The 24359-nt window shown below is 40.7% G+C and overlaps 1 protein-coding gene across 1 annotated transcript in view; it reads right to left on the bottom strand.

Moving 5' to 3' along the window:
* ptprua (protein tyrosine phosphatase receptor type Ua) overlaps positions 1–24359 on the bottom strand; it is a 448322-nt gene that overhangs the window by 88173 nt on the left and 335790 nt on the right. The window contains 3 exon segments of the mRNA XM_056479406.1: positions 15665–15953; positions 18247–18349; positions 23053–23254. Of these exon segments, the coding sequence (XP_056335381.1) occupies positions 15665–15953; positions 18247–18349; positions 23053–23254 (594 nt within the window).

The following is a 24359-nucleotide window of genomic DNA, read 5'->3' as shown; positions in this document are numbered from 1 at the left end:
AAAGCTTTCCTAAAAGAGCAACACGGTCGTGCAGCGCGTCTTTTTCAAGACGTCACTCCGACCGTGCGTTTCTGGATGCGGTGGTTTCCTATCCCCGGATGATGGGCACGAGCACAGCGTTTCATGTCTGGGGGTCCAGCATGTTAATGCGGTGCTCGCGGGCAGTGCATGCCATCACTGATGTCATGTCTGTTGCACAGTTAAGATCGCGGCTTGCTCTTGCAAAAGAGCCACCCACCCCAGTTGTCCCCCGCACTGCGGTTGGCACTCGGGCAGATCTGAGGGTTTCAGTGAGAGTAAATCCGCCACCCCCCGGGCCGCGGACCTCTCGCTCCTCCACGCGCTCCATCCAAGCTTCAGGTGAAGAGAAGCGCTCCGACCTTGGATGGTCGCTCTCACCTGATGACACCGGGGGTCAGATGTCCATCGCTGCATCGGAGGATGGGCTGTCATTGTCTGATGAGGATGTGAGCCCGCTTGCTCCCTCCCTCCGGGGTGGAGAGCGCGGCGTTAGCATCTAAAAAGCAGACGTGATGGCCGTGCTTTCTCGGGCTGTTTCGGCCGTGGTGATGGTTTATCCCCCAGCCCCGCGGCCGGACCGACTAGATGCGTGCCCGATCTGCGTGCGCTTCCATCCTCACCATCCTTGGAGGTTGGGCTGTCAAGGTCTGACGAGGATTCGAACCCGCTCGCTCCCTCCGGGACTTTGAGCGCGGCGTCGAATCCAGAAGCAGACTTTGCGGCTGTGCTTCCCCAGGCTGCTTCGGCCGTGGCTCTGGAGATGGTTTATCCCCCAGCCCCGCGGCCGGACCGATTAGAGGGGTGTGATGTGGAGGATGAAGGCGAGACCTTCTAAGCCTCCCCATCCCCTTCTTCCTGGATGGGCACAGTAGGCTCACGCAGTGTGCTGCGTGCGCCTTCCCCCTCACCATGCACGCTATGGCCACCTACCAGCGCTACCAAGCGCAGGCGCTGGCCCGGCTGCGCGAGGATGGTTCTGACCCAGGACTGAGCATGCGCTCCGCACCGCAACCGACTATGCTCTTACCAAAAAAAAAAAAAAAAAAAGTCGGCTGTGTATGCCCTGGGAAGGACGATGATCACATCCGTGATCCAGGAATGCCACCTCAGGCTAAACCTGGTGATGTGCGTGACGTTGACAAAGTTCGCTTTCTTAACTCACCCATTTCCCAGGCTGGCCTGTTCGGCGACACTGGCAGTGAATTCGCCCAGGAATTCACGCCGGTGATAGAGCAGTCGGAGGCGATGGGCGAGGTCTCTATCGGCGGGATTGTATGACCGCTCCCCCCAGCCGAGCCATCCACATCCGCTGCTTTTTCGCCGAGGACGCCCGCCCGCAGCTTTGCTTCGCCGCCCCGCCTGCACCTCCGGCCACGGGGCTGCGCCGAGCATCGCGCAGACAACCAGCGTCCCCCGCCCAGGGCGCCGCTAAGTTCGGTAAAACGGACCGCGAAGCGTCCCTGAGGCGGGCCATCTGGGGAGGAGGGAATTTGCTCTTTCCCCGCTGGAGGGCGGGGCACGTTATTTAAAGGCGAAAAAAAAAAAAAAAAAAAAAACGCCATCAAAATCCTCAGTGAAAGAGCACTTTTTCCCTCCTCCGGATGTGACAGCCCGAACACTGCCAGTCTGGGACGCTATGCCTTCCAGCTCGCAGGATCGGTGCATTTCGCCAATGGCTCATGGAGCACGAGAGAACGGTCTCCTTTCTCTCCACTCCCAGCCCCTCTCCTGGAGTTTGAGTGCGAGACGAGAACATCTCCTCTCCTGCTCTCCTGTGGGACCCCAGCGCTCCCCGGATGAGCCCACTCACTCCACGCTGCCCCGCCGCTGGCACGTCAGCGATCGTGCGGGTGGGACCATTTGCGGGGGCTCTGCCTGCCTGGTTAGCGCGGGCCAGCCCATCGCAATGGCTCATCCATACGACCAGACTCGGCTATGCGATTCAGTTCGCTAAACGGCCTCCCAGGTTCACGGGCGACCAGGATCAGTCCTGCGACCGCCCCTGTCTTGCGAGAGGAGATTGCTGTCCTCCTGGCGAAGGATGCAATCGAGCCGGCCCTCCAGCCGAGATGGAGCGCGGGTTTTACAGCCCGCACTTCATCGTGCCCCCCCCAAAAAAAAAAAAAAAAAGCGGTGGGCTATGGCCAATCGTATATCTGCACATTTTGAACCGCTGCCTTCACAGCCTGCGCTTCGGAATGCTTACGCAGATGCGCATCACGCGATGCATTCGTCCTCAGGATTGGTTTGCAGCAATAGATCTGAAGGACGCGTATTTTCATATCTCCACACTTCCACGCCACCGGCAGTTTCTGCGGTTTGCGTTTGAAGGTCGAGCGTGGCAATACAAGGTCCTCCCCTTCGGGCTCTCTCTGTCTCCGCGAGTTTTCACCAAGCTCGCGGAGGGTGCCCTCGCGCCCCTTCGGCTCGCCGGCATCCGCACGCTCAATTATTTCGATGACTGGCTGATTTTTAGCCCACTCTCGGGAGCAATTGATTATGCACAGAGACAAGGTGCTCCGGCATCTCCGCCCATTGGGGTTTCAGGTCAACCGAGAAAAGAGCAAGCTCGCCCCCGTGCAGAGCATCTCCTTTCTCGGGTTGGAGCTGGACTCGATCACTATGGAGGCGCGCCTCTCACGAGAGCGCGCCGAGGTAATGCTGAACTGTCTGAGAGAGTTCGACAGGAAAAAAAAAAGTGGTCCCCCTGAAATTATTTCAGAGGCTCCTGGGGCATATGGCATCCGTAGCCGCGGCCACGCCGCTCGGATTGCTCCATATGAGACCACTACAGCATTGGCTTCACGATCGGGTCCCCAGACGCGCATGGCACGCGGGCCCACACCGAGTGACTGTCACTGCGCTGTGTCATAGCACCCGCACCCCCTGGAAAGGACCCCTCCTTCCTACGGGCCAGTGTGCCCCTAGGTCAGGCGTCCAGACAGGCTGTCGTTTCGGCAGATGCCTCCAGTATGGGGTAAGGGGGCCGTGTGTAGCGGGCATGCTGCTGCGGACCTGTGGAGGGGAACCCAGCTGCATTGGCATATCAACTGCCTAGAGCTGTTGGCAGTGTTTCTCGCTCTGCGCCGCTTTTTACCGGTGCTGAGAGGGCAACACGTGCTGGTCAGGACGGACAGCACGGCCGCGGTAGCGTATTCCATCCGGATGGGGGTATACGCTCCCGCTGCATGTCTCAGCTCGCTCGCCGTCTGCTCCTCTGGAGTCATGCGCGGCTGAAGTCGCTGCTTGCTATTCACACCCCGGATGGGCTCAACCGTGCGGCCAACAGGCTCTCACGGCAGCTCCTTCCCCGGGAGAATAGCGACTCCACCCCGAGTCATGCGTAAGTATGCACTCCCCCCAGTGAGCCTACTCGCGCAGTTTCTGTGCAAGGTCAGGGAGGACGAGGGGCAGGTCTTGCTAGTTGCGCCCCTGGCCCAACCGGACCTGGATATCAGAACTCTCCCTCCTCGCGACGCCCCCCCTGGCGAGTCCCTTCGAGAGAGGACCTACTCTCTCAGGGACAGGGCACCATCTGGCACCCTCGTTAGTTCTGTGGAACCTCCACGTGGGGTCCATAAGACGCGATGAGGAAGACTTAGGTAACCTACCGGTGGCGGTGGTTAATACCATCACTCAGGCTAGTGCACCCTCTACGAGGCATGCCTACGTCCTGGAGTGGAGTCTATTCACTGAGTGGTGCGCTTCTCGCCGAGAAGACCCCCGATCTTGCCAGATCAGTGTTGTGCTTTCTTTCCTTCAGGACAGGTGGAGCGAAGGCTGTCGCGCTCCACACTGAGGGTTTACGTGGCCACCATCTCCGCTCATCATGATGCGTGGATGGCGGCACCGTGGGGAGGCATAATCTCATCATCCAGTTCCTCAGAGGTGCGAGGCGGATGTTTTCCCCCGCCCCCCCTCTCATACCCTCTTGAGATCTCGCAGTAGTGCTACGAGCCTACGTGGGGATCCCTTCGAACCACTCGACTCAGTATCCTTGAGATTTCTGTCCTTGAAAACAGCTCTGCTGGTCGTGTTGGCATCGGTTAAGAGGGTTAGGTACCTGGAGGCATTTTCGGTCAGTGACTCGTGCCTAGAATTCGGGCCGGCCTACTCTCACGTTGTCCTGAGACCCCGGCCTGGCTATGTGCCCAAGGTTCCTACCACGCCGTTTAACAATCAGGTAGTGAGCCTGCAAGCACTGCCCGCGGAGGAGGCAGACCCAGCCCTTTCATTGTTGTGTCCTGTTCGCGCTTTGCGAATATATGTGGACCACACTCAGAGCCTTAGATCCTCTGACCAGCTCTTTGTCCATTACAGTGGTCGGCAGATGGAAAGTGCCGTATCTAAACAGAGGTTGGCCTACTGGATAGTGGATGCCATCTCCCTCGCCTTTGGGCCAGGGTGAGCCGTGTCCCCCGGGGGTGAGGGCGCACTCCACTACGGAGCATCGCATCCTCCTGGGCGTTAGCACGCGGCGCCTCTCTGACAGACATTTGTAGAGCTACGGGTTGGGTGACACCCAATACATTTGCAAGGTTACAATCTGCGAGTGGAGCCGGTTTCCTCAAGGGTATTAGGCAACCCTTGGTGATTGAGGAAACGATTCGGTTGAGGTGTCGAAACACGCTTGCTGCGCCACTCTCCCTAACCCGGAGATACGTGCGCTTTTTCAGCTTTGTCAGTTTAGTTCCCCATTTCTTTGGCGAACCCTGCAGAGTTCCTCCGAGGCCCCCAGCACCTGACTCAGCGGAGGAGTCAGGTGTTGGCCCGTTACGTTGTTGGCATGCCCGCTGGTCAGCCCGCGTTCTGGGTATAGGTGCCTGCTATGTGTGATCCCCGCTGGCGGTCCCATACGTTCACTCAGCCACGGTATAGTCCCCCCTTCTAGGGCAGGCTCGTGTCTTCCCTCCCCGCTAACCATCCTTATGCAAGGACTCCCCATCTCTGGGCTAGTCCATAGGTTGTCACCAGGTCTCCCCTCTGGGTAACAGGTGAGCTCCGCAGCGTCCTCCCTATCGGGACTGAACGCTTTCCCAACGTACTGTCGTATCAAAACCTATTTTACTGGGTTATTGCGACTCCCCGAAAAACATAACTGTTCTGAACAGGTAAGTGAGGGCCAGGGGACACGTTGGAAGACTGTGTCTCGGGGCGTTGTAGGTGCGCTCGCTCTACTGCGTGGCACACCCTTCGCCAGGGACGCAGTAAGGTTCTTTCGTTGTGGCGTTTTCCATAGATTTCCCCATAGTGGAAGTTTCCACATAGCATTGGAGTTCCCCATCCGAAGGGGAACGCTACGGTTACTAAAGTAACCCTTCGTTCCCCGAGGGGGGGAACGGAAATGCTATGTTCCTTCGCCACAACGATTGTCCCTTAGCTGTTGAGCGTGAAAGTCTCTTCAGCTAGAAAAGGATGTCGAGCATGGCACTGGCTGCGTCTTTATAGCATGACTGATTGTCATTGACGCCAGCTGTGCACGCTGACGCTGCCAACTCATTGGCATTTCATTGGCCCGTTTTTATACTCTTTTAGATGATTGGATTCTGACGAAATCCCCATAGTGGAAGTTTCCACATAGCATTTCCGTTCCCCCCCTCGGGGAACGAAGGGTTACTTTAGTAACCGTAGCGTTCATGTTCACATCATCTCATGTCATGAGAACGTTGTGTGGACGTTACCACTATGACATATATCAGATGTTGGATTTCAGTTGCCATACCCAACGAATAAATATCAGCATTTGGGTCAGCGTTGGATTTTGGTCACTTTCCAACACAACCTAAAATCAACCAAATATCAACGACATTTGATGACATTATTGGACATTAAAATAACATTGTCCTTAGACGCTGGCTGGACATTGAATTTTTGTCACCTCACATCACACCCTGAATCTAATCTAATATTACGTTTTATGACGTTGTGTGCCTGCTGGGCAATAACTAAATGCACTACAGAATGTTACGTTTACACACATCCACAAATTACATGTAAGTGTGCCATTTTTTATAGCATAATACTCACTACTATTGAGTACTTTTGAAATGTCTACTTTTTAAACATACTTTGAGTAATATTTACAACTCATACTTTTACTCTAACCTGCACTACATTTTTAGGCAAGTAATGATACTTTTACTTAAAGTAGTAAGATTTTTCAGTACCCTTTCCACCACTGCTAAAATATCCACCTTGGTTTCAACATCTTCATCCTGGTAATGTATATGTTGGACTCACTCATTAATTTTCTTTTCAGCTTAGTCCCTTTATAATCTAGGGGTCGCCACAGTGGAATGAACCGCCAACTTATCCAGCATATGTTTTATGCAGCGGATGCCCTTCCAGCTGCAACCCATCACTGGCAAAGTATATGCTGGACTGAAGCAGCTAATATTAATTTACATTGAAGAAGGGCAGAGGGTTGCTTTCTAACTCCTGAGACATTTCAGCTGCTGTCTGGGCTTTCACTGCCTTTATATACCTTCCTTTCTTCATGTGTTCAGTACTTTTCCCCTGTGCCATTTCATTTTATTACACATAACTTAAATTTTTGTTTTCCTTGCACATATGGATTTTTTTGGTTGATACCAACATCCTGTGACAAACAGCAACAGCACTTTTAGAAATATGTTTTCTGAGAAAAATGATGTGTTCAATACATATTTAAACATTGTGCATATATCCACATTTGTTTGTGTTGGGATTTGTATCTTCCTACAAAGAATCTGTGATTATACTGGCAACCTTTTTGTAAAAGTGTTCATGTCTAGAGATTGCACAAAAATTTGGAACAGTTCATCTCTATCTCTTTCAGACACACAGGGTAAGATACAGAGACATTATCAAATTAAGATATACAGGTGCAAATTGTAGCTTTATGTGGCAATTATGCAAATGCATCCACCTAGATTGAAGTCAAGACCTTTCTCACCTAAACTGCCAGTAAATTGCCTTTTAAATTGAAAATCAGCTTCCAGTTGCTTTCTCTTCTCTTTTACCGGGGCAGATGTGACATATTTACCACTAAATTTTAAAATGTCATTAAAACATATGTTATGCAGTCTCCAGACCAGCTTGTGGGTGGCACTGAGGGGGAGCGTTAAAATTAATTGCTGTCAGATGATATATGATATGAAATAATATGCAGGTCACGCTCAACACTGTTTTACAAGTGGCTGTTAACGGCGGTAATGCCCAGCAATTTCCCACCATTCAATATGGTCAATATTCAGATTAAAATGTGTCTGTCTGACGCACCTACAAATGTGATTGACTCTTATGTGTCCATGGGAATGTGAAGAGGAGGAGTGCACGGCCACTGCATCCATAATTCACTCAAGAAAATGTCAGTGGAGATTGTTAGAGCAAAAAAAAAGTGCTGGGCTGTGTTGCTGCATATGGGCTTGTTCAAAGTATGCCGCTATATGTTCTGAAAGATTTGTGTGTGTGTGTGTGTGTGTGTGTGTGTGTGTGTGTGTGTGTGTGTGTGTGTGTGTGGTTTTCTATTTTTAGATGCCTCATTTGCTGTATGGCTTTGGGTTGATAATTATGCAAGAGTTAACCCTGGGTCATTCTAAACCCAGGTGAATAGAATTACCTAGGGTTAAGAATTAATCTTGAGTATTCATAAACTGGCATTTCACGCTGTATGTTCATAAACCCTTGGGAACCAAACAGCACAGTACATATTTGGATAAAAGCATCTAACGTTGCACATACATTCCTGAATGTCATCAAGTTTTTTTTTTTCTTCTTCTTGTTTTTGCTGAATAGGTTTTGTAGACTATAAGGTAAGAATGAAATGTCTTTACTCCAACTGACATATTTTTCATCACTATTATTTGATTGCTTTCTCCTCTGTTTATATTAGCCCAATCTTACAGGAAATTCATTCATTCATTTTCCTTCAGCTTAGTCCCTTTGTTCATCAGGGGTTGCCACAGCAGAATGAAGTGCAACTTATCCACAATATGTTTTACGCAGCAGATACCCTTCCAGCTGCAACCTAGAATTGGGAAACCAATCTTACAGCAAAATAAATCTATTTTATAAACTGTTTCATTTATTTAAAAAAAAGCTAATTCTGCTTCTGAATGTTCCCTCACTGTCAGTTAAAACTTTGCTTACTGTACATGATAACACAGGATTAAAAACAGAGTTTAAAACCCCTCTTCAGCAATTTTAAACATGAGTAAAATAGGTTATCTTGTCAAGTTTCATTCTGTTCATAATTTACCAAGGATTTAATCCTGGGTTTTCGAATTTAATGCTTAAATTTCACACTATAGCCTACAATTCTAAACTCTGATGTTAATTTCCTTATTTACATATCTGTGATGTCAATGTCATTAAATAATGCAGCATGAAAACTCTTGACATTAAGGCTCTATGTGCATCCTCATAAAATATATTTCAGACTGAATATTTCTCTAATGAAATAAAGGGGATAATTAAACAAGTTGTCCTTACAATGTGTACATTTTCAGCCACAATTTGACATTTGTTTCATTGCAAATTCCAAAAAAAAAAACCCAAATTTTTTATTTATTTATTAATTTGACAGACCAATACAAGTGTATGTGACTGCTAAGCATCTAACGGTAAGATTCTAACACAACATTTTACACTGCAGCCTACCTGTCAACCCTTACGTTTTTCACGGGATTCTCCCATATTTTACAATTCTATCTCGGTATCATCCCGTAGAGATCTTTTCCCGCATTTCTCACGCATTTTCAATCTTTCTTTGAAGGGTGGCATTGGACATCAAAGAGGCGATCATCCCTATATGCAAACCATAGCGCCGAACCACCAGGGGACGCACCTTGCTCTTAAATGTGAATCTGTTCTGTGCTTTTATTTTGGCTGTTTCTGAATTCCAAGAACACAGGGGGTGTTTCTCAATATGCCTTCTTCAGCGATCTTATATCCTCAAGTTCTTGTGTAACTTCATCATCATCTGCCAAAGTTCAGTTCCAATACTCAAGACCGCAAGAATGAAGGACGCATGAAAGTTCCCGCATGTGTTCTTGATATCGAGGATGCATGGATGCAGACTTGAGAGCAAAACTCGGTCGAGAAGTCCCAGAAGTCATTGCGGCTGAATAAAGGAGATTAGAAGTGCATCATTTTATACAGGTTATCTCAGGAGTTTTCCTAAATGAAACGGTAAGATATATATATATATATATATATATATATATATATATATATATATATATATATATATATATATATATATATATATATATATATATATATTGAAAAGGGGAAAAACAATAAATCGATGTATGAATGCTGTAATGTTTAAATCATTTTCCATTAAAAACGCATGAAGGTCATGTGACCAGCAGGAAGAACCAGAGAAGAATGCAGCATCTCATTTCTCAGAGGATGCGTTCTCTGTTCTCGTGGTCTCCCGAGTTTGTTCTTCTGAGGTCGCTTGGCAAGACCGATCTCCACAAGAACACAAGTACGTTCTCTGCATTCTTGGAATTGAGAAACAGCCCGAGAATGGACTCGCATTCTGGTGGAGACCAGTCTTGCCAAGTTACCTCGGAAGAACGAACTCGGGAGATGGCTAAAACAGAGAACGCGTCCTGTGAGAAATAAGATGCTGTGTTCTTCCCTGGGTATTCCTGGGAATACGTATTGAGAATTAGCCTTTAAGTAGGCATGAAAACACTTTGAAATAAATATAAACATGGCAGGATTGACTTCCTTTCAGTTTAAGGCACTGTTGTCATGTAACGGTGCATGCTGTCATAATGCACTCGCTCCATAATGATAAATAGAAGCTGTTTTCCAAACGGATTCTGTACACATGATTTAAGGTGAACGTTTTTGAATGCTTGAACAGACATATGTTATAATAATAATAATAATAATAATAATAATAATAATAATAATAATAATGTAATAATAATAATAATAATAACATCTAAACATATCATGTCATGTCATGATATCCCTTATTTTTACATCCCAATATTGACAGATATGCACTGCAGATGTCAGTCAAACAGTGCTAGATTTAAAACCAACAAGTGGTGCAATTCCTTGTCCAGAAAAGGGTTTGACACCCCCAAATAAAAACAGTGATGAAAACCCTGTTCTAACTTACAAGTGTGAAATGTGTTTAGAGCAATAACAACCTGGGGATAAAAGCAACGTGAAAAGTCTTATTCAAATCTGCAGTACAGTGCAATAGGAGTCATTTAATGAAGTTTAAAACTTATTAGGGGGATTAGAGCTTTGGAAGAATTGTAGTAAAGCTTGCGTGTCCTACTAATAATTTATGTTTCATTCCAAAATATATTTGTCTATTCTAAAACCACAGCCCATGTGCCTATTGAGCTGCAGTAAGCCACTTTAGTCAGAGTAATTACTGTTTAAATTCAGGGCAAGTCTAATAGAGTGAACCTGCACCTAATTATCAGGAATAATTGTCAAAATAATAAGCACCAGCACAGTCGAGCATTCACCGCCGCTCATGTTGAAAAGATTTATTTAGACTGATTAAGATGGAAATGTGTGTGGGTCAGATAAACAATAACCTGAATGAATTTGACGCATCTTGTGCTAGAATAAACTGACTTTGAGCCGTGAGTGTCAGACAGCGTTGAGTGGTTGACGCTGCTGTTTATGGCCTATTATGTATTCATTACTTCCCATTAGAGGAGGGATTTTCAACACAAACCTATTATTGGATACAATGGTACCTTTGTTTTGTTTGTAATGATGAGACAGCCAGCCAACATGTGTCAAAAAAAGAGTGTGTATGTCTTGTTCTCTAAATCTATAACCCCCCTTCTTTTCCTTCAGGGACACTACAGAGTCATTTCTATGACAAGGAGACAGAATACAACTCCACAGGCCTCATTAAAATGACAATTGATGATCAAATGCTTCTCTCTACAGCACAGTGAGAACTTTCATGCGCCACAGTCTGGATCTCTGCATATCACCTCAATACATCAGACCACAAGCACTACAACTAAATAAGCAGCATCGTAATAGCTGTAAATAGGGTGTTCTGTTGATTCAAATGATTTATGTCCTTAAATAGCTTTCTGAGGTTGCAACAGAAGCTGATTATATCTTCTGTGGTAGTTATTCACTGTCGTTAATTACTTAACCATACATTATTTATTACTGTATATAATTTCCTTGTCTCCTATCTATTTCCCAATTCTCCACCCATTAACAAAGCTACATGAAAGTGAAGAACAAGATTTAGTGCTTTAAGAAAGGACACTGGTATTGCAGGACTAACCAGTGCTAAACCAGAAGCGACCAGTTGGAGGGCCACCTTTATGCAGAGCTTCTACTGCATTCACATCATGTCTTAATTTTGCAAACTATAAATTCAGGATGGCAACATGTTGGTATTCAGTTCGAAGCTGTTTGGCATATTCACCAAAAACTGAAAATTCTGTCATCATTTAATTCTCATTTGCTTCTCATAAAGAATTTCTTTCTTCTGTTGAACACAAAGGAAGATATTGTAACCATTGACCTCCACAGTATTTGTTTATTTTCCTACTATGGAATTCAATGGTTGCAGGCTTCTAACATTTTCTAACCTAATCTTTTGTGTTCAACAAAAAAAAAAAAAAAAAAACTCATAAATGTTTGAAACCACTTGAGGCTGAGTAAATAGCAAGTAAATGTTATTTTTGGGTGGTCTATCCCTTCGACATACTTTAAATGGTAAAACTACCAACTCCTATATTAATCTGAAGCATTCAGATTGCTAAATGCTACAAGTGGCACGAGTTACAGCTTTTAGATCATTCGCCGTTTGCAAGCTGTAATTATGATTTATACGAGGATGTGAACTCTTTACAAGCTAGAATCTTACAATTACATTAATTACAACATTTCATGAGCACACATACACAGTAGCTCTAGTCCTAAACACGCTTGAACCAACTAGTCAAGCTTTTCAGGATCACAGTGATATTCCAGGCAAATATGGTTCAACACTGCATGACAGTGACCCTCCAGAAGAAGAATTCGACACTTCTGTCGACATTTAGTTATTCATATGTATATTTAGTCATTAACAGACACTTTTGTCCAAAGTGACTTACAAATGAGGCATGAAGTGATTCAAAATGAAGAGGCAATACAAACAAGAATTAATATTGGGATCACAATACAGATGAATGGGTCTGAGAAATTTTACTAAACGCACCAGCTACAGATGAAGCATGGTTGCCCAAACAAGCAAGGAGACATCAAAATAAAAATGAATGAATGATTAAATATAAATAAATATATAAATAAATAAACAAGCTTCTGTATCATTGCATTCATAAAGGTGTTTATATATTATGGCTCTACTCCTCAAAGATATATAAAAAAAATCATATTAATTCCCTATCAATCGTCCCCTATAATAACCCGAATGACAGTCTCACTGCATATTTTCAATTAGAATATTAACACTACTTTCATCATGATCAGGTAAAAAAGTGGAAAGAAGAAAGAAGAAGAAAGAATGCTGAGGATCCTGAGTGTTGCCTTCCAAAACTTCAAGAGCTGAACAGATCTAAAGAAGACCTGGTAAAAGAATACTAAAAAAGAAAGTGAAGCTGCCATATTGGACTTGTAAAGCTCATTCAAAATGAACTGAGATTTTCTACTTCTTTCAACTCATAAAATGAAATAACCAAAAGGTTATGACACTTACAAGATTCACATGAAATGCATCGTGTCAAAGAGTCAACATCTAACAGAAAAAGAACCTTTTTTTTTCAACTAACAAATGGTCAGCAATTGTTGGGAGATGTCATAGGGTTATTGCAATGAATGTATGGAAAGTTCTTGATGTGGCAATGAAAGTGAAGCAACTGGAAGACAATTTCATTTGTAAAATGAACCCTTTAAATTCATGGAGCAAACAGGATGGCCCTGGAAAGAGGTATAAAGCCGTGGTGGATGTTCAGTCTCTCTCTCCAAATGTCCCTACAAATTTAGGAATACCAGTACATTATTACCTCATATGGGTTTTGTTTGGTCCCCATGAAGAAACAGCCCATAAATCACACAGAATTAAATATTAAAAAAAAAAAAATGCAAAGTGTTTACGGTGAGAGTTACGAGTAAGGGACTTGTGGTAGTGCAATAGATTACACAGTTTTTTTTAAAGTTTGAAAAACACTAGATCTATGGGAAGCCCCATAACGTTAGCTGTATAAGTTTGTATGCATGTGTGTATGTGTGTGTGTGTGTGTGTGTGTATACATTGATGTAAGCTCTGGTATTCACTAAATGTCCACATGTATAGAAATAATAATTTTGAGGGTTTAGTGTTATAGTTGGGGTTAGCAGACACAATAATAACATAGTTACGTCTATGGGAAATTCCCATAAAACATGACAACCCAACATGTTTATGTATTTTTGTGTATGTGTGCAAGGGACTCCAATAGTGATAATGCTTGGTACTGTATACGATATTATATAAAAAAGACACAAAAAATCTCAGAAAGTAAGATTTGTCCAAGTGTTCCAGAACTTAAGCTATTCCAGGAGAAAAAAAAGTTAACATTTTAACCTGTGTAATTTCTTCCCATTGTGTTACATTATTCCAATTGCATTTTAGCACAATATCAACATTTTAACTGTTTGGTGGGCTGCTTTTACTGAAGCACACTCCAGTGTCCTATAGTCCTCCAGCTATTTTTTATTATTTTTATATATGCTCAGGCATTTGTACAATCCAAATAAAATGTTTAAGAAGACTTTGGAATTATCTATGTATCTGCATTGTTAGATTATAAGCAAACACTATTTGTTGTAACTAATAATAGTTGTTTTATTTTACACCGAATTATCATTCATTTTAGAAGGTGTAAAACAGAACAGTATGTGTACCCTTAAATGTATCGTCTCCATAGACCTTTTATCTCTAGATGGCTAACTTGTGCACTTTAAATATATTATCATTATTGTTTAATTATTTTTTTTTAATTTTAAAATTTTAAAACTGCTTGATAAGTGACTGAAAAAATGGCCAAGTTCTAAAGAAGTGAAGCAACAGCAAAAAAAAATTAAATAAAAATCCTCCATCGGCTTTCACATTTTATAAAAGGTTTTGTTGTTGTCATTTGACCTGCATTTTGCTGCCCACAGAACATATTACCAGAATCTTTGATGAACATCCAGATGATCCAGGGCAGTTGCAAGGCAGGTTTTGATATATGTTTAATATTACTTGTTTAATATATGGTTTCTTTTGTGTTTTCATTTTATTCTGTTTGAATAGATTTCTGGAGGTCTTTTGCAGTTATCCTTGGGTTCTTTTGCAGCTCTTTCATGACCGTCTGTCACACTTCAAGGAAGAGTAACACAGTGTAAAAAGAAATTGTCCAAGAAAGGGTATTGTAATGTGGATTCATGAAAACACTGCTCAACAATTTTTTTTTTCTTTTCTTTTTTCGACCTTTGCACATTTAAGGTGTTTTTACTCTCTGATGTGGTCATGTGGTGTATTTAATCTGTAACATTTGTCAGGAACTTTTTTTCTTTAAAGGGCAAGTCACTATTTTGTTATTTAACTTTAAAAAGCGTTGGGAGAGGTTACAATGCAAAGCATCCCAGTATCCCTGTCAATGATCAATTTATTTCATTAAAGAACCCCTATTATGGGTTTTTGAAAATGACCTTCCATGTAGTGTGTAACACAGCTCTAAATGAAGTGAAATATCAAGCTAAGGCTTAAATCTTAAAACTAATGATTCATTTATGAAAGAGTCGACTCATAGTGGTTCAAATTAATCGTCTTGACGACGAGTCTTTAGCCGTTTCGGCATGATGTCGATACAAAACGTAAGCCACGCCCAATTGTTGCACGAGTGCAAACCCGGGAAAATTTAAACCTGTGGCTCCATCCACAAACAGTAGCAAAGAAAAAGATGAAGACAAGCACTGTAGCAGGATGGTTGAAATTACGGGAGTTTTCCAGAATAAATAACATAACAGGAGGGTGGCGGGAGATGGGTCTGAAATATGGGACACTCTCGGGAAAAACAGAAGTGTTGGCAGGTATGCTCACACATATACTATGCACTTTGACTATTTCAATATTGTTGATAAGCCATGGTGGGCATTTCACTCTGTCTCTAATTTTTATTTATTTATTTATTTTTTTAAATTATTTTTTTGGATGAAATAATGCGCACTTACTTTTCATACCTTTTAAGACAAAAGACAAAAAAAAACAACAACCTATCTATCTATCTATCTATCTATCTATCTATCTATCTATCTATCTATCTATCTATCTATCTATCTATCTATCTATCTATCTATCTATCCATCCATCCATCCATCCATCCATCCATCCATCCATCCATCCATCCATCCATCCATCCATCCATCCATCCATCCATCCATCCATCCATCCATCTATCTATCTATCTATCTTTCTTTTTTTGACTATTGTGGGCTGTGAAATGTGTCTAATATTTTATCATAGTGATTTGGAACTGAAAAGATCTGCTTTAAACTATTTTAGCTGTGCATTTCCCTGAAAAATAAATACAAACCTTAGAACATTTATCGGACAATCAGAATCAATCAGTCAACATTCTAGTATAAGAGTTTATAATGGGTAGAGGTGATAACTCACCCCTCTGAAGTTACTGGATGCCTGGAAGTAGATGAGATAGTTCTTGCTAGGATCCAGAGGTGTGTTCCAGTAGCCGCTGTAGGTGTGATTGTCCCCCACAGTGAACGGCGTAGCCTCGGGCAAGCTGTTAGGCGAGAGTTCAGCGGTGTAGTAATGAGGTGGTGTACCTCCTGCCCCTCCAGAAGTCTCCCCATGGGAAGAAGGAGCAGGGAAACACTCCATGTGACCCAATTCCCTCCGCCTCACCTGTCTGGACCCATCCTCCTCAACCACAACCACATGATAAGTGCTGTACAGGAAAATAGAACTGTTCTGAGACATTGATCTGTACTGAAATGCAATATAAACTGATCAAATCAATGTGAAAGATGATCAAAACATTAGGTTAGGTTTTATTTTAAGTCACAGTGTAATTATTCATTCAAGTATAATCAGTACGATTAGTTCATTACATGTACATATATAGTTAGGGTTAGAATGTGGGTTAGGTTTAATGTTTGTATATATATATATATATATATATATATATATATATATATATATATATATATAGAGAGAGAGAGAGAGAGAGAGAGAGAGTTAAAGTCAGAATTATTAGCCCCCCTGTTTATTTTTTTCCTAATTTCTGTTTAACAAAGAGATTTCTTCAACACATTTCTAAACATAATAATTTTAATAACTCATTTCTAATAACTGATTTATTTTATTTTTGCCACGATGACAGAAAATAATATTTTACTAGATATTTATAAAGACACTTCTATACAGTTTTAAGTTATATTTAAAGGCTTAACCGGATTAATAAGGTTAACTAGGTAGGTTAGGGTAATTAGGCAAGTTATTGTATAATGATGGTTTGTTCTGTAAACTATCGAAAAACTACAGCTTAAAGGGGCTAATAATTTTGACCTTAAAATGAGTTTAAAAACATTAAAAACGGCTTTTATTTTATTAAAAATAAAACAAATAATAATTTCTCTAGAAGAAAAAAAATATTAGCAGACATATGGTGAAAATTTCCTTGCTTTGTTAACCATAATTTAGGAAATAAAAAAAAGATTAATTCAAAAGGGGGCTAGCAATTCTGACTTCAACGGTATATATATATATATATATATATATATATATATATATATATATATATATATATATATATATATATATATATATATATATATATATATATATATATATGTATGTGTTCCTGAATCTGATTGGCTGACAGCTGTGTGGTCATAGCTTCACAAATACCATCACTCGTCCAGCCTCTTCACCCTTCTGTATTACTCCACCCACATACACTCTACAGACAAATACTGCTGCTGTTGGACAACATTATGTACTTTTGAGGCTTTTTTTAGTCAAGAATGTAGTTGTTTAGATAGCAACCTTGCAGTTTATTCATAAGGATAGTGTATATTTTAAATATGTATAATTTCGGAGAGACAGCGCATCGACGGCCATTAGCCTGTCATCAAGCAGAGCAAAGACGGTTGACATTGTCCATCCACAAGATGTCAACAGAGACTGCATAGTAAGCCCTTAGAAGAGAAAAAAACTGCATAGTTTCTAACTAAAACTGATCAAATGGGTGTGCCCAGGACCAGTCGAAAGCTCAGAGGGGATCAGACTTTTGCTGTGGCCGCACCAAAATTGTGGAATGAGTTGCCATTGTATATTAGACAAGCCTCTTCCATTACTGTTTTTAAGTCTCTTCTTAAAACCCATTTGTTAAATTTGGCTTTTAGCACAGCATGAGATCTTGACATTTTATTTATTTATTTGTATTTTAAAGTTTGTTTCTGTTGTCAGCACTTTGGTCGACTGTGTTGTTGTAAAGTGCTTTTTAAATAAAATTTAATCGAATTAAATTGAAAATCATTATTAAACAGGTAAGTGACATTCTGTTGATCTCTGTCTTTTGTATGTTGTAGTTATGTTGAGTGTGAGATTGGACTCAGGAATCTATGTATTTTGTGCTGGCCACTATTTGTAAAACCCTGAGTTACTCTTTGGTTGGCCATTGTTTCTAATGCTTCTCCTGTTTTCATTCCTGCAGACTAGTTCAGCAAAAAGAAAGAAAAAAGAAAAGCCTGCATGTGTTTAGCATTTTTCCTTATCGCAAACTCAACAGTAATCTGGTGGTTTGCGCTGCAATTGGCTGCTTTCCCAATTGCAACAGAGAAATACTGGGTGATGTCTCTAGACCTATGGCATTTCATCATTCATTAATTCAATCAGCCTTATAATTTAAAAATGTCAGCAAAATCACCCGTTTTGTTTATACATTTATTTTGCAAACAATTGAGCATACAATTTTTGTATATTTCGGCTTTTTTATTATATTTAATTTAACTATATTTTATGTTTGTTCTTACAGAATACATTGCAAATAACAATCAAATAAATAAATATTTAAATAAATAAACAGTTAACCAATACTAAAGTCCTTTAAGTATGTATTAATACTATAAGTATGTGTTTTATACTCTATGCCAATAATCATTCATTCATTCATTCATTCATTCATTCATTCATTCATTCATTCATTCATTCATAATATCTAATTATTTATATCTTACCTAACAGGTGCTCCTCTCCCCAAGGCTGGTCGCAAGAGGACTGTTATGGTGCTTTCAGATTCACTCAGTGGAGAAGGGACATCTTCATAATCAAATGCAGGGGCTTGGAGACAGAAAGAGCAAAATATTTATCTTCTGATTTGTGTGCGTGTGTGTGATGGAGAGAGCAAGATCATAAAGACTGCTTGAGTGATCTGAGAACTGGACCAGTGAATAATTTTTTTCCCCTGCTTGTCCACAAATTCCATGAAAAAATAAATATAAATCAAGCAACTCAGTAACTCAATCAATCAGTCAGTGAGTTCAGCTCTATCATTCAGTTCTCAGTTAACAGCTCAGTGGAGGGGAAAATATTCAGTAAACAGAGACATAACATAAAAGTATAAATTGACATGAAGATAAGTAAATAACAACAGAAGTTTCATTTTTGATGTATTTTTTATAACACCCCAATCACCCAGCAACTCTAACATACACAAGAAATCTTTCAAATTAGTCTTGGTTTTTCCGCCGACTTGAATCCTTTGCTTCACAGAGAAGAAAAAACCCACCCCAGAAAGAACGAACCACCAAGGGCATCGAAACACAGTAATGGAGGCGGATGAGAGCAATCCACAGTCCTTTATAAAGTCTCTTGAGGAGCGAACACAAAACAGAACTCCTGCTCCCATTCCCGCTTATTATCGGAAGTCAATTAGTGTGCCGGTACAAGGAAACGGGTCAATGTCTTAGCCTTCAGCATACTAAACATGCATAAAATCTAGTGTACAAAGAACGAGAGCCGCTATTACAGTGTTAGATGTGTTTCATAAGAGCACCGTGGGATGTTAAGATTGACATGCAAACCTCACTCAACCTCACACAAAGGAAATTTTGCTCATGCAACATACAGCTGACTTACTGTTTGTGTGAGGATATTTAAAGGAAATGTTCATGCATAAACCTATTATTTTTTCCCAGGAGAGATAATGTAAAGTTTCAGAAGGCTTGAAATGCACATGGGTTATATGGGTGAAATACACATATTTCACCATAGCTTCTAAAGTATGACACAACAGGAGACTATTGTTAATTATGTATGAATGTGTATATGTACATGGTTGTTTTTTTGTTTTTCTTAGTGTTTTTTAGTTTTTTATTAGTGTTTGAGAGCTTGATTTTTTACAGGAAAACAAAATTAGCGCATATAAATCTCTGGTGACTAATTCATATACGTTCATACAATTGTAACCTTAAAATGTACAATTAAGATCATTTGAGGGAGCGTTTAATACAAAAATAATTAAGTATTGCTGAAAGATTTGACCTTTTTGGGTGAAATTTTATCATCATTATTATTAATTTTATTTATTTTAATATAGTTATTACAGTCAGTTGTAATTTAATAACAACGCTCTACTGCGCGCATTATGATAGATCAATTTAAAAATATATATATATATTTGACTGTTTTTCTTTTCTTAAAATGGCTTAACTGGAAGAGCTGTAAAAAAATGGAAACATTTCTCTTTTTAAGGTACTTTATGATATGTTGCCATATAGCAACAACATCCAACAGTGGACCTAACTTAGAAATTTCAAATTTAGAATTTTCCTTATAATTAACAGAACTTATAAATGACACCTTATACATTCTTTCCAACAACTCATATTCCAGTAGCTTTCATTTATTCCATAATTTTTTTGCTGAATGTTATTAAAAACAAACATAATATTTTATTATCATGTATACAACATACAGTGAACTTAAATATTTTCTCCAGTAAATATTATAACAAACAAGTCTAGTATATCCAGATGAATTCAGAACAATGTAGCTATTAGCTAACAATGTTTATATATTATACTATATACTATACTACATCTGCAGGAAGAGCCAGTTCTGTCCTTTTCTTCTTTCACTTACCATAGAACATGGTGGTGCTCGCTAATACACTGTTCCCTGTATTTATATCAATTCAAAAATAGCATTGCCATTAAAGGGCACATAGTTTACCTCTTTTTTATAATTTAATATTAATATTATGGTTCTTCTGAGTGTGCCAGTTTAGGTTCAGTTTAAAACACAATTCAGATTTTTTTTATTATAATGTGTTAAAAAGTGTCATGTTGGGGGCGTGTCCACAGCTTGCTGATTTAGGGGTGTGTTGCTTCACATGTAGATTAGTTTCTGCTTCCCGCCCAACGTAACAAGGGGGCGGAGCCATGAGCCCACTCGCTCTGTGTTTGCAACAGAGTCAGACAGGCAGACTGAGAGAAGGAGCAGGAGTGAGAGGATCAGCATTCAGTCATACATGTACGACTCGGACACAGACCAAGCAGAGAGTACAAAATCAGTTGTGTCTTTGTATAGTTTTACAGCCAACTGTGTGCTAGTTTCAAGTACCGAGCTTGTACAACGAGACTTATAACCACGCACACTGAATTAAGTTTGACTGAGGCACCAGATGCGCCGATCGAAGCCGCGACATGGCACACCTCTGACACTCTCTGTGGCGCGGCAGAAACATGAAGTGTCCCGAATCGGCCTGTCACGCATTTTAGAATTCTAAACATAGGTTTCTATCAGGGTACACACAACGGCGCTTCAAGTAGGCGGCTGTTCACAGCGCCCAGCCGCCGACTTGAAGCGCCGTTGTGTGTACCCTAATAGAAACCTAAGTTTAGAATTTTAAAATGCATGTCACAGCGTCAGGTACAGCAGCACCTAGTTAAGATCACAGGGAGCTTTTGTAATCGCGAGAAATGCAAACGGCTGAAGTATAAGGTAGACTCAATGAGAAGTACACATGTTTGCAAACCTACCTAAAGATACAACCAATAATTCCGATTAGAGCGATAATGTGGAGAATATTGATCTTGTGTTAAGCCCAATGAGCCTTGCATCTAAAAATAGAGCAAGAGTGTTCCTTTAGTGATATTGCTTCGACTCACGCTGAAAATGGCAGACGTGAATCAACAAACTGAGGATATGATGACGCGCCTGTCAATCAATATTGGTGGGCGGGGGGACCACACTCCTATGTCAAGTTGCGGTCGGTCTGAAAACCGCTCCAATTGGTCCACCGTTTTTATGTTGTTAAATTGAAAAAAAAGCACTGGGTGTGCTTATATCACCCCAATATGATGGTCTATACACCATACCTACACACATGTATGTCCAAACAGCTTGAAAAGTAGATTTTTTACCATAGGTGCCCTTTAAAACTAGATTTTATCCATGATGCAAATATCATTAACATACAACTAATCAACATTATATTACTAGCTTTCATGTTGTTATTGTTGCAACCTTAAAGATCACAGCTGACCTTGCTAGCTAGCTAACCCATTGCAATACTGCACTTTCCAATATTGCACAGTTTTGCCATTTGGCAACACATACATTTGATCGATTTACAAAAAACTAATCTGATTAAAAAAAAATGAGTTGTGAATATGTCATCATAACTGGAGATGTTGTGTTTAGATTTTTTTGTGGATCTGACATAATTTGATGTTTTTATTGATGTTTACATTTGCATTCAGCAATCACTCACGATAAACATCAGTCTGTCAGAAATCGCGCCACAGAAAAACACTGCATGTCATGTGACTTAACCAAAGCACATCATTAGCTAGACTAAGGTCTTCTCTTTCCAACAAAAAAAAATCTATGTTGGTCTTAAAGAAACACTTGCAGGGAAATGAACATAAATATCATGTTGCCATATGGCAACACCATGCGGTAGAGGGTTAAAATATTACCAATATAACTATAGCACGCTGACTTGTCCTAAATGTGGGTATATTTCATTCTAACATTGTTATTTTATAAGCATTACAAACGTTCTGACTATTTCGACCTTTGACCGCATGCATTTCAACATCCACTTTTTTCCCACACATGCCTCGGTTGCTTAGCAACTTTCTGATAGCAAAAATATAACTTTAGACATGTCTTTTAAACCTTCACAAACAACATTTTCACTGCAGTAAGTAAACTTTGCTCTCCCACTTACAGGACAAAGTAAAACACCCACATTCGGAGATGGTCTACTTCTGTATTACTATAGTCTGGTTTAGTAATGATGGGCTGTATTACAAAAAGTATTATATTTTTAGGGATAATGACTAAAATATTTAGACAGAAATTCAAAACTTAATTATAATATCACAGTAAAAGCTATGAAAGTAAATATGATGTGACAAAACTCAATATGAATTATATGAATGGTCAGAAAGACCGATATGGCTAGTAATTCTACAATTCTGGCAGTTCTAGTGTTAAAGTGGATAGTCCAAATTGAGTTCATTGTTTGGTCTGAATTACCAAAATGGGTCTAAACAACTCAACGTTTCATTAATTATCAGTTTATTGAGCTGCAAGATGCAAAGCCAGGGACTTCCTCCAAGAGCCTGTTCAATCGGGAAAAAGGAAAAAAGGAAGAAAAAAAAAGATTTCCCCAAAGGGCTCACCATTCTCCCTTCAAGTTTACTTTGTTCTGCCCTCGATTTGTCTGCTTAAGCCTCAGTAAACCTTGGTATCAATATTTCCGCTATACAGAGAGTCAATCTCGCCAAAAGAATAGTTTGTGCCTTGGTGAGATTACGTCTAAATGAAGCCCAAATAGTCTGAATAAATCCTGAACCAATTAAAAGACCCTTGCAGGCATCTTACATTCATTCCAGCGATAAAACCAAAGCCCAGCTAGCTTCAAGTAGAAAACTTATAATTAAGTACTTCAGATTCAGGAAGCGAGCAAAGTTGGCTTTCTGGCATGTATCATATCCCATAATTCCTTATGGCATTGCATATTTCCTCACCTGAGATGTTGGTGGTAATTTCGGTTAAGGCGGTCTGGCCAAAGCCCTTAGCAGTACGGGCCCGAACAGACACCAGGTATGTGGTGCCAGGATGAAGCCCGGAGAACATGTGATATGTTTCATTCTTAAGTTTGGAAACAGTCCGCCGTGGGCCTGGAACGTTGATACTAGGATCTGATGATTCAATGCTCTGGTAGCTGATCTAAAAAAAATGGAAAACAGAAAACATTAAACCAGGGGAAATGATCTCACAGTACTTCACCTCACTAAAACCCATAAAAAAAATATTGTTTTCATTTACATTCTTTTTAAAGGCGCACTTGGATATAAAAACACTTTTGCATAGAATAACCCGTTGCCAATAAAATAACAATAGCACTTCATGGAAGATTAAGAGCATGAAGAAACACATCATCTAACCCATTTAAAAACCTAAACATCCACATTCAGATAATGTTATGAAAGCCATTTACTCCCTACTGAGACTTTACTGCTAAATTTCAAAAACTGTTGTTCTGTTTACATCTGTATCTGTACCATTTATTACATTTCATGAGTTCACGCTTACAGATGTTTGAAGAATAAAGCTTATTTGGTGTGCTGTCCAGGGAGAGGGCACTGAGCTCAGAAAAAACACCCCAACTTGTGTTATTCCCCTTTCGGGAAAGGGAGAGACATTGGAATCTGAGTGAAGTGTCTAGTCTGGCCCAAGAACGCTTCCCCTAGGTAGATAGTGTTTAAAAGGTGAGGTGTCGGGGTGGTGGAGGGATGCTAACGTTGTGAGATAATAAAGGTAGGATGAGTTTGGTATTTATGGGTTTGGTCTAATGCTGATCGGATAATAGATTGATTGTCAATGATGTGTTAGAATTGTTGAAACATCTGCGCATGCTCCTCCCGAAATGTGTTTATAAAACATCACTAAAAAAGCTGTCAAATGGCCCATTTTACAGTATGAAACCAAACGTTTTTTGTTTTTGTTTTGTTTTTAGCATTTTATTGTACATAGATTGTCAAAAGCACCAAATAAATCATGTCAAAATAAAATATGCATATTAAAATTACAGTGTAATATCCAATAAAGATGTGCATCAGAAAGAGAGGCTTTGATTCTTTTGATACCTTGAAGGCATCTCTATAAAAATTTAAAATAACTGTCTCCCCTATAACCCATTTGAAGAATCTGTTGAAACTGCGCCCACAGCACCCTCATTTTGGAATTCTGTTACACCAATGATTTTCAAGTCGAAGGAGCCACCTACAAATTGTGACTCATTTAAGCTGCTTAATTACCAAAAAATGATTGC

The sequence above is a fragment of the Danio aesculapii genome, chromosome 19 (assembly GCF_903798145.1).
Source record: "Danio aesculapii chromosome 19, fDanAes4.1, whole genome shotgun sequence".
Lineage (NCBI taxonomy): Eukaryota > Metazoa > Chordata > Actinopteri > Cypriniformes > Danionidae > Danio > Danio aesculapii.
Note: the sequence above shows the minus strand (reverse complement) of the source record. Positions and strands in the feature narration are given on the sequence as shown.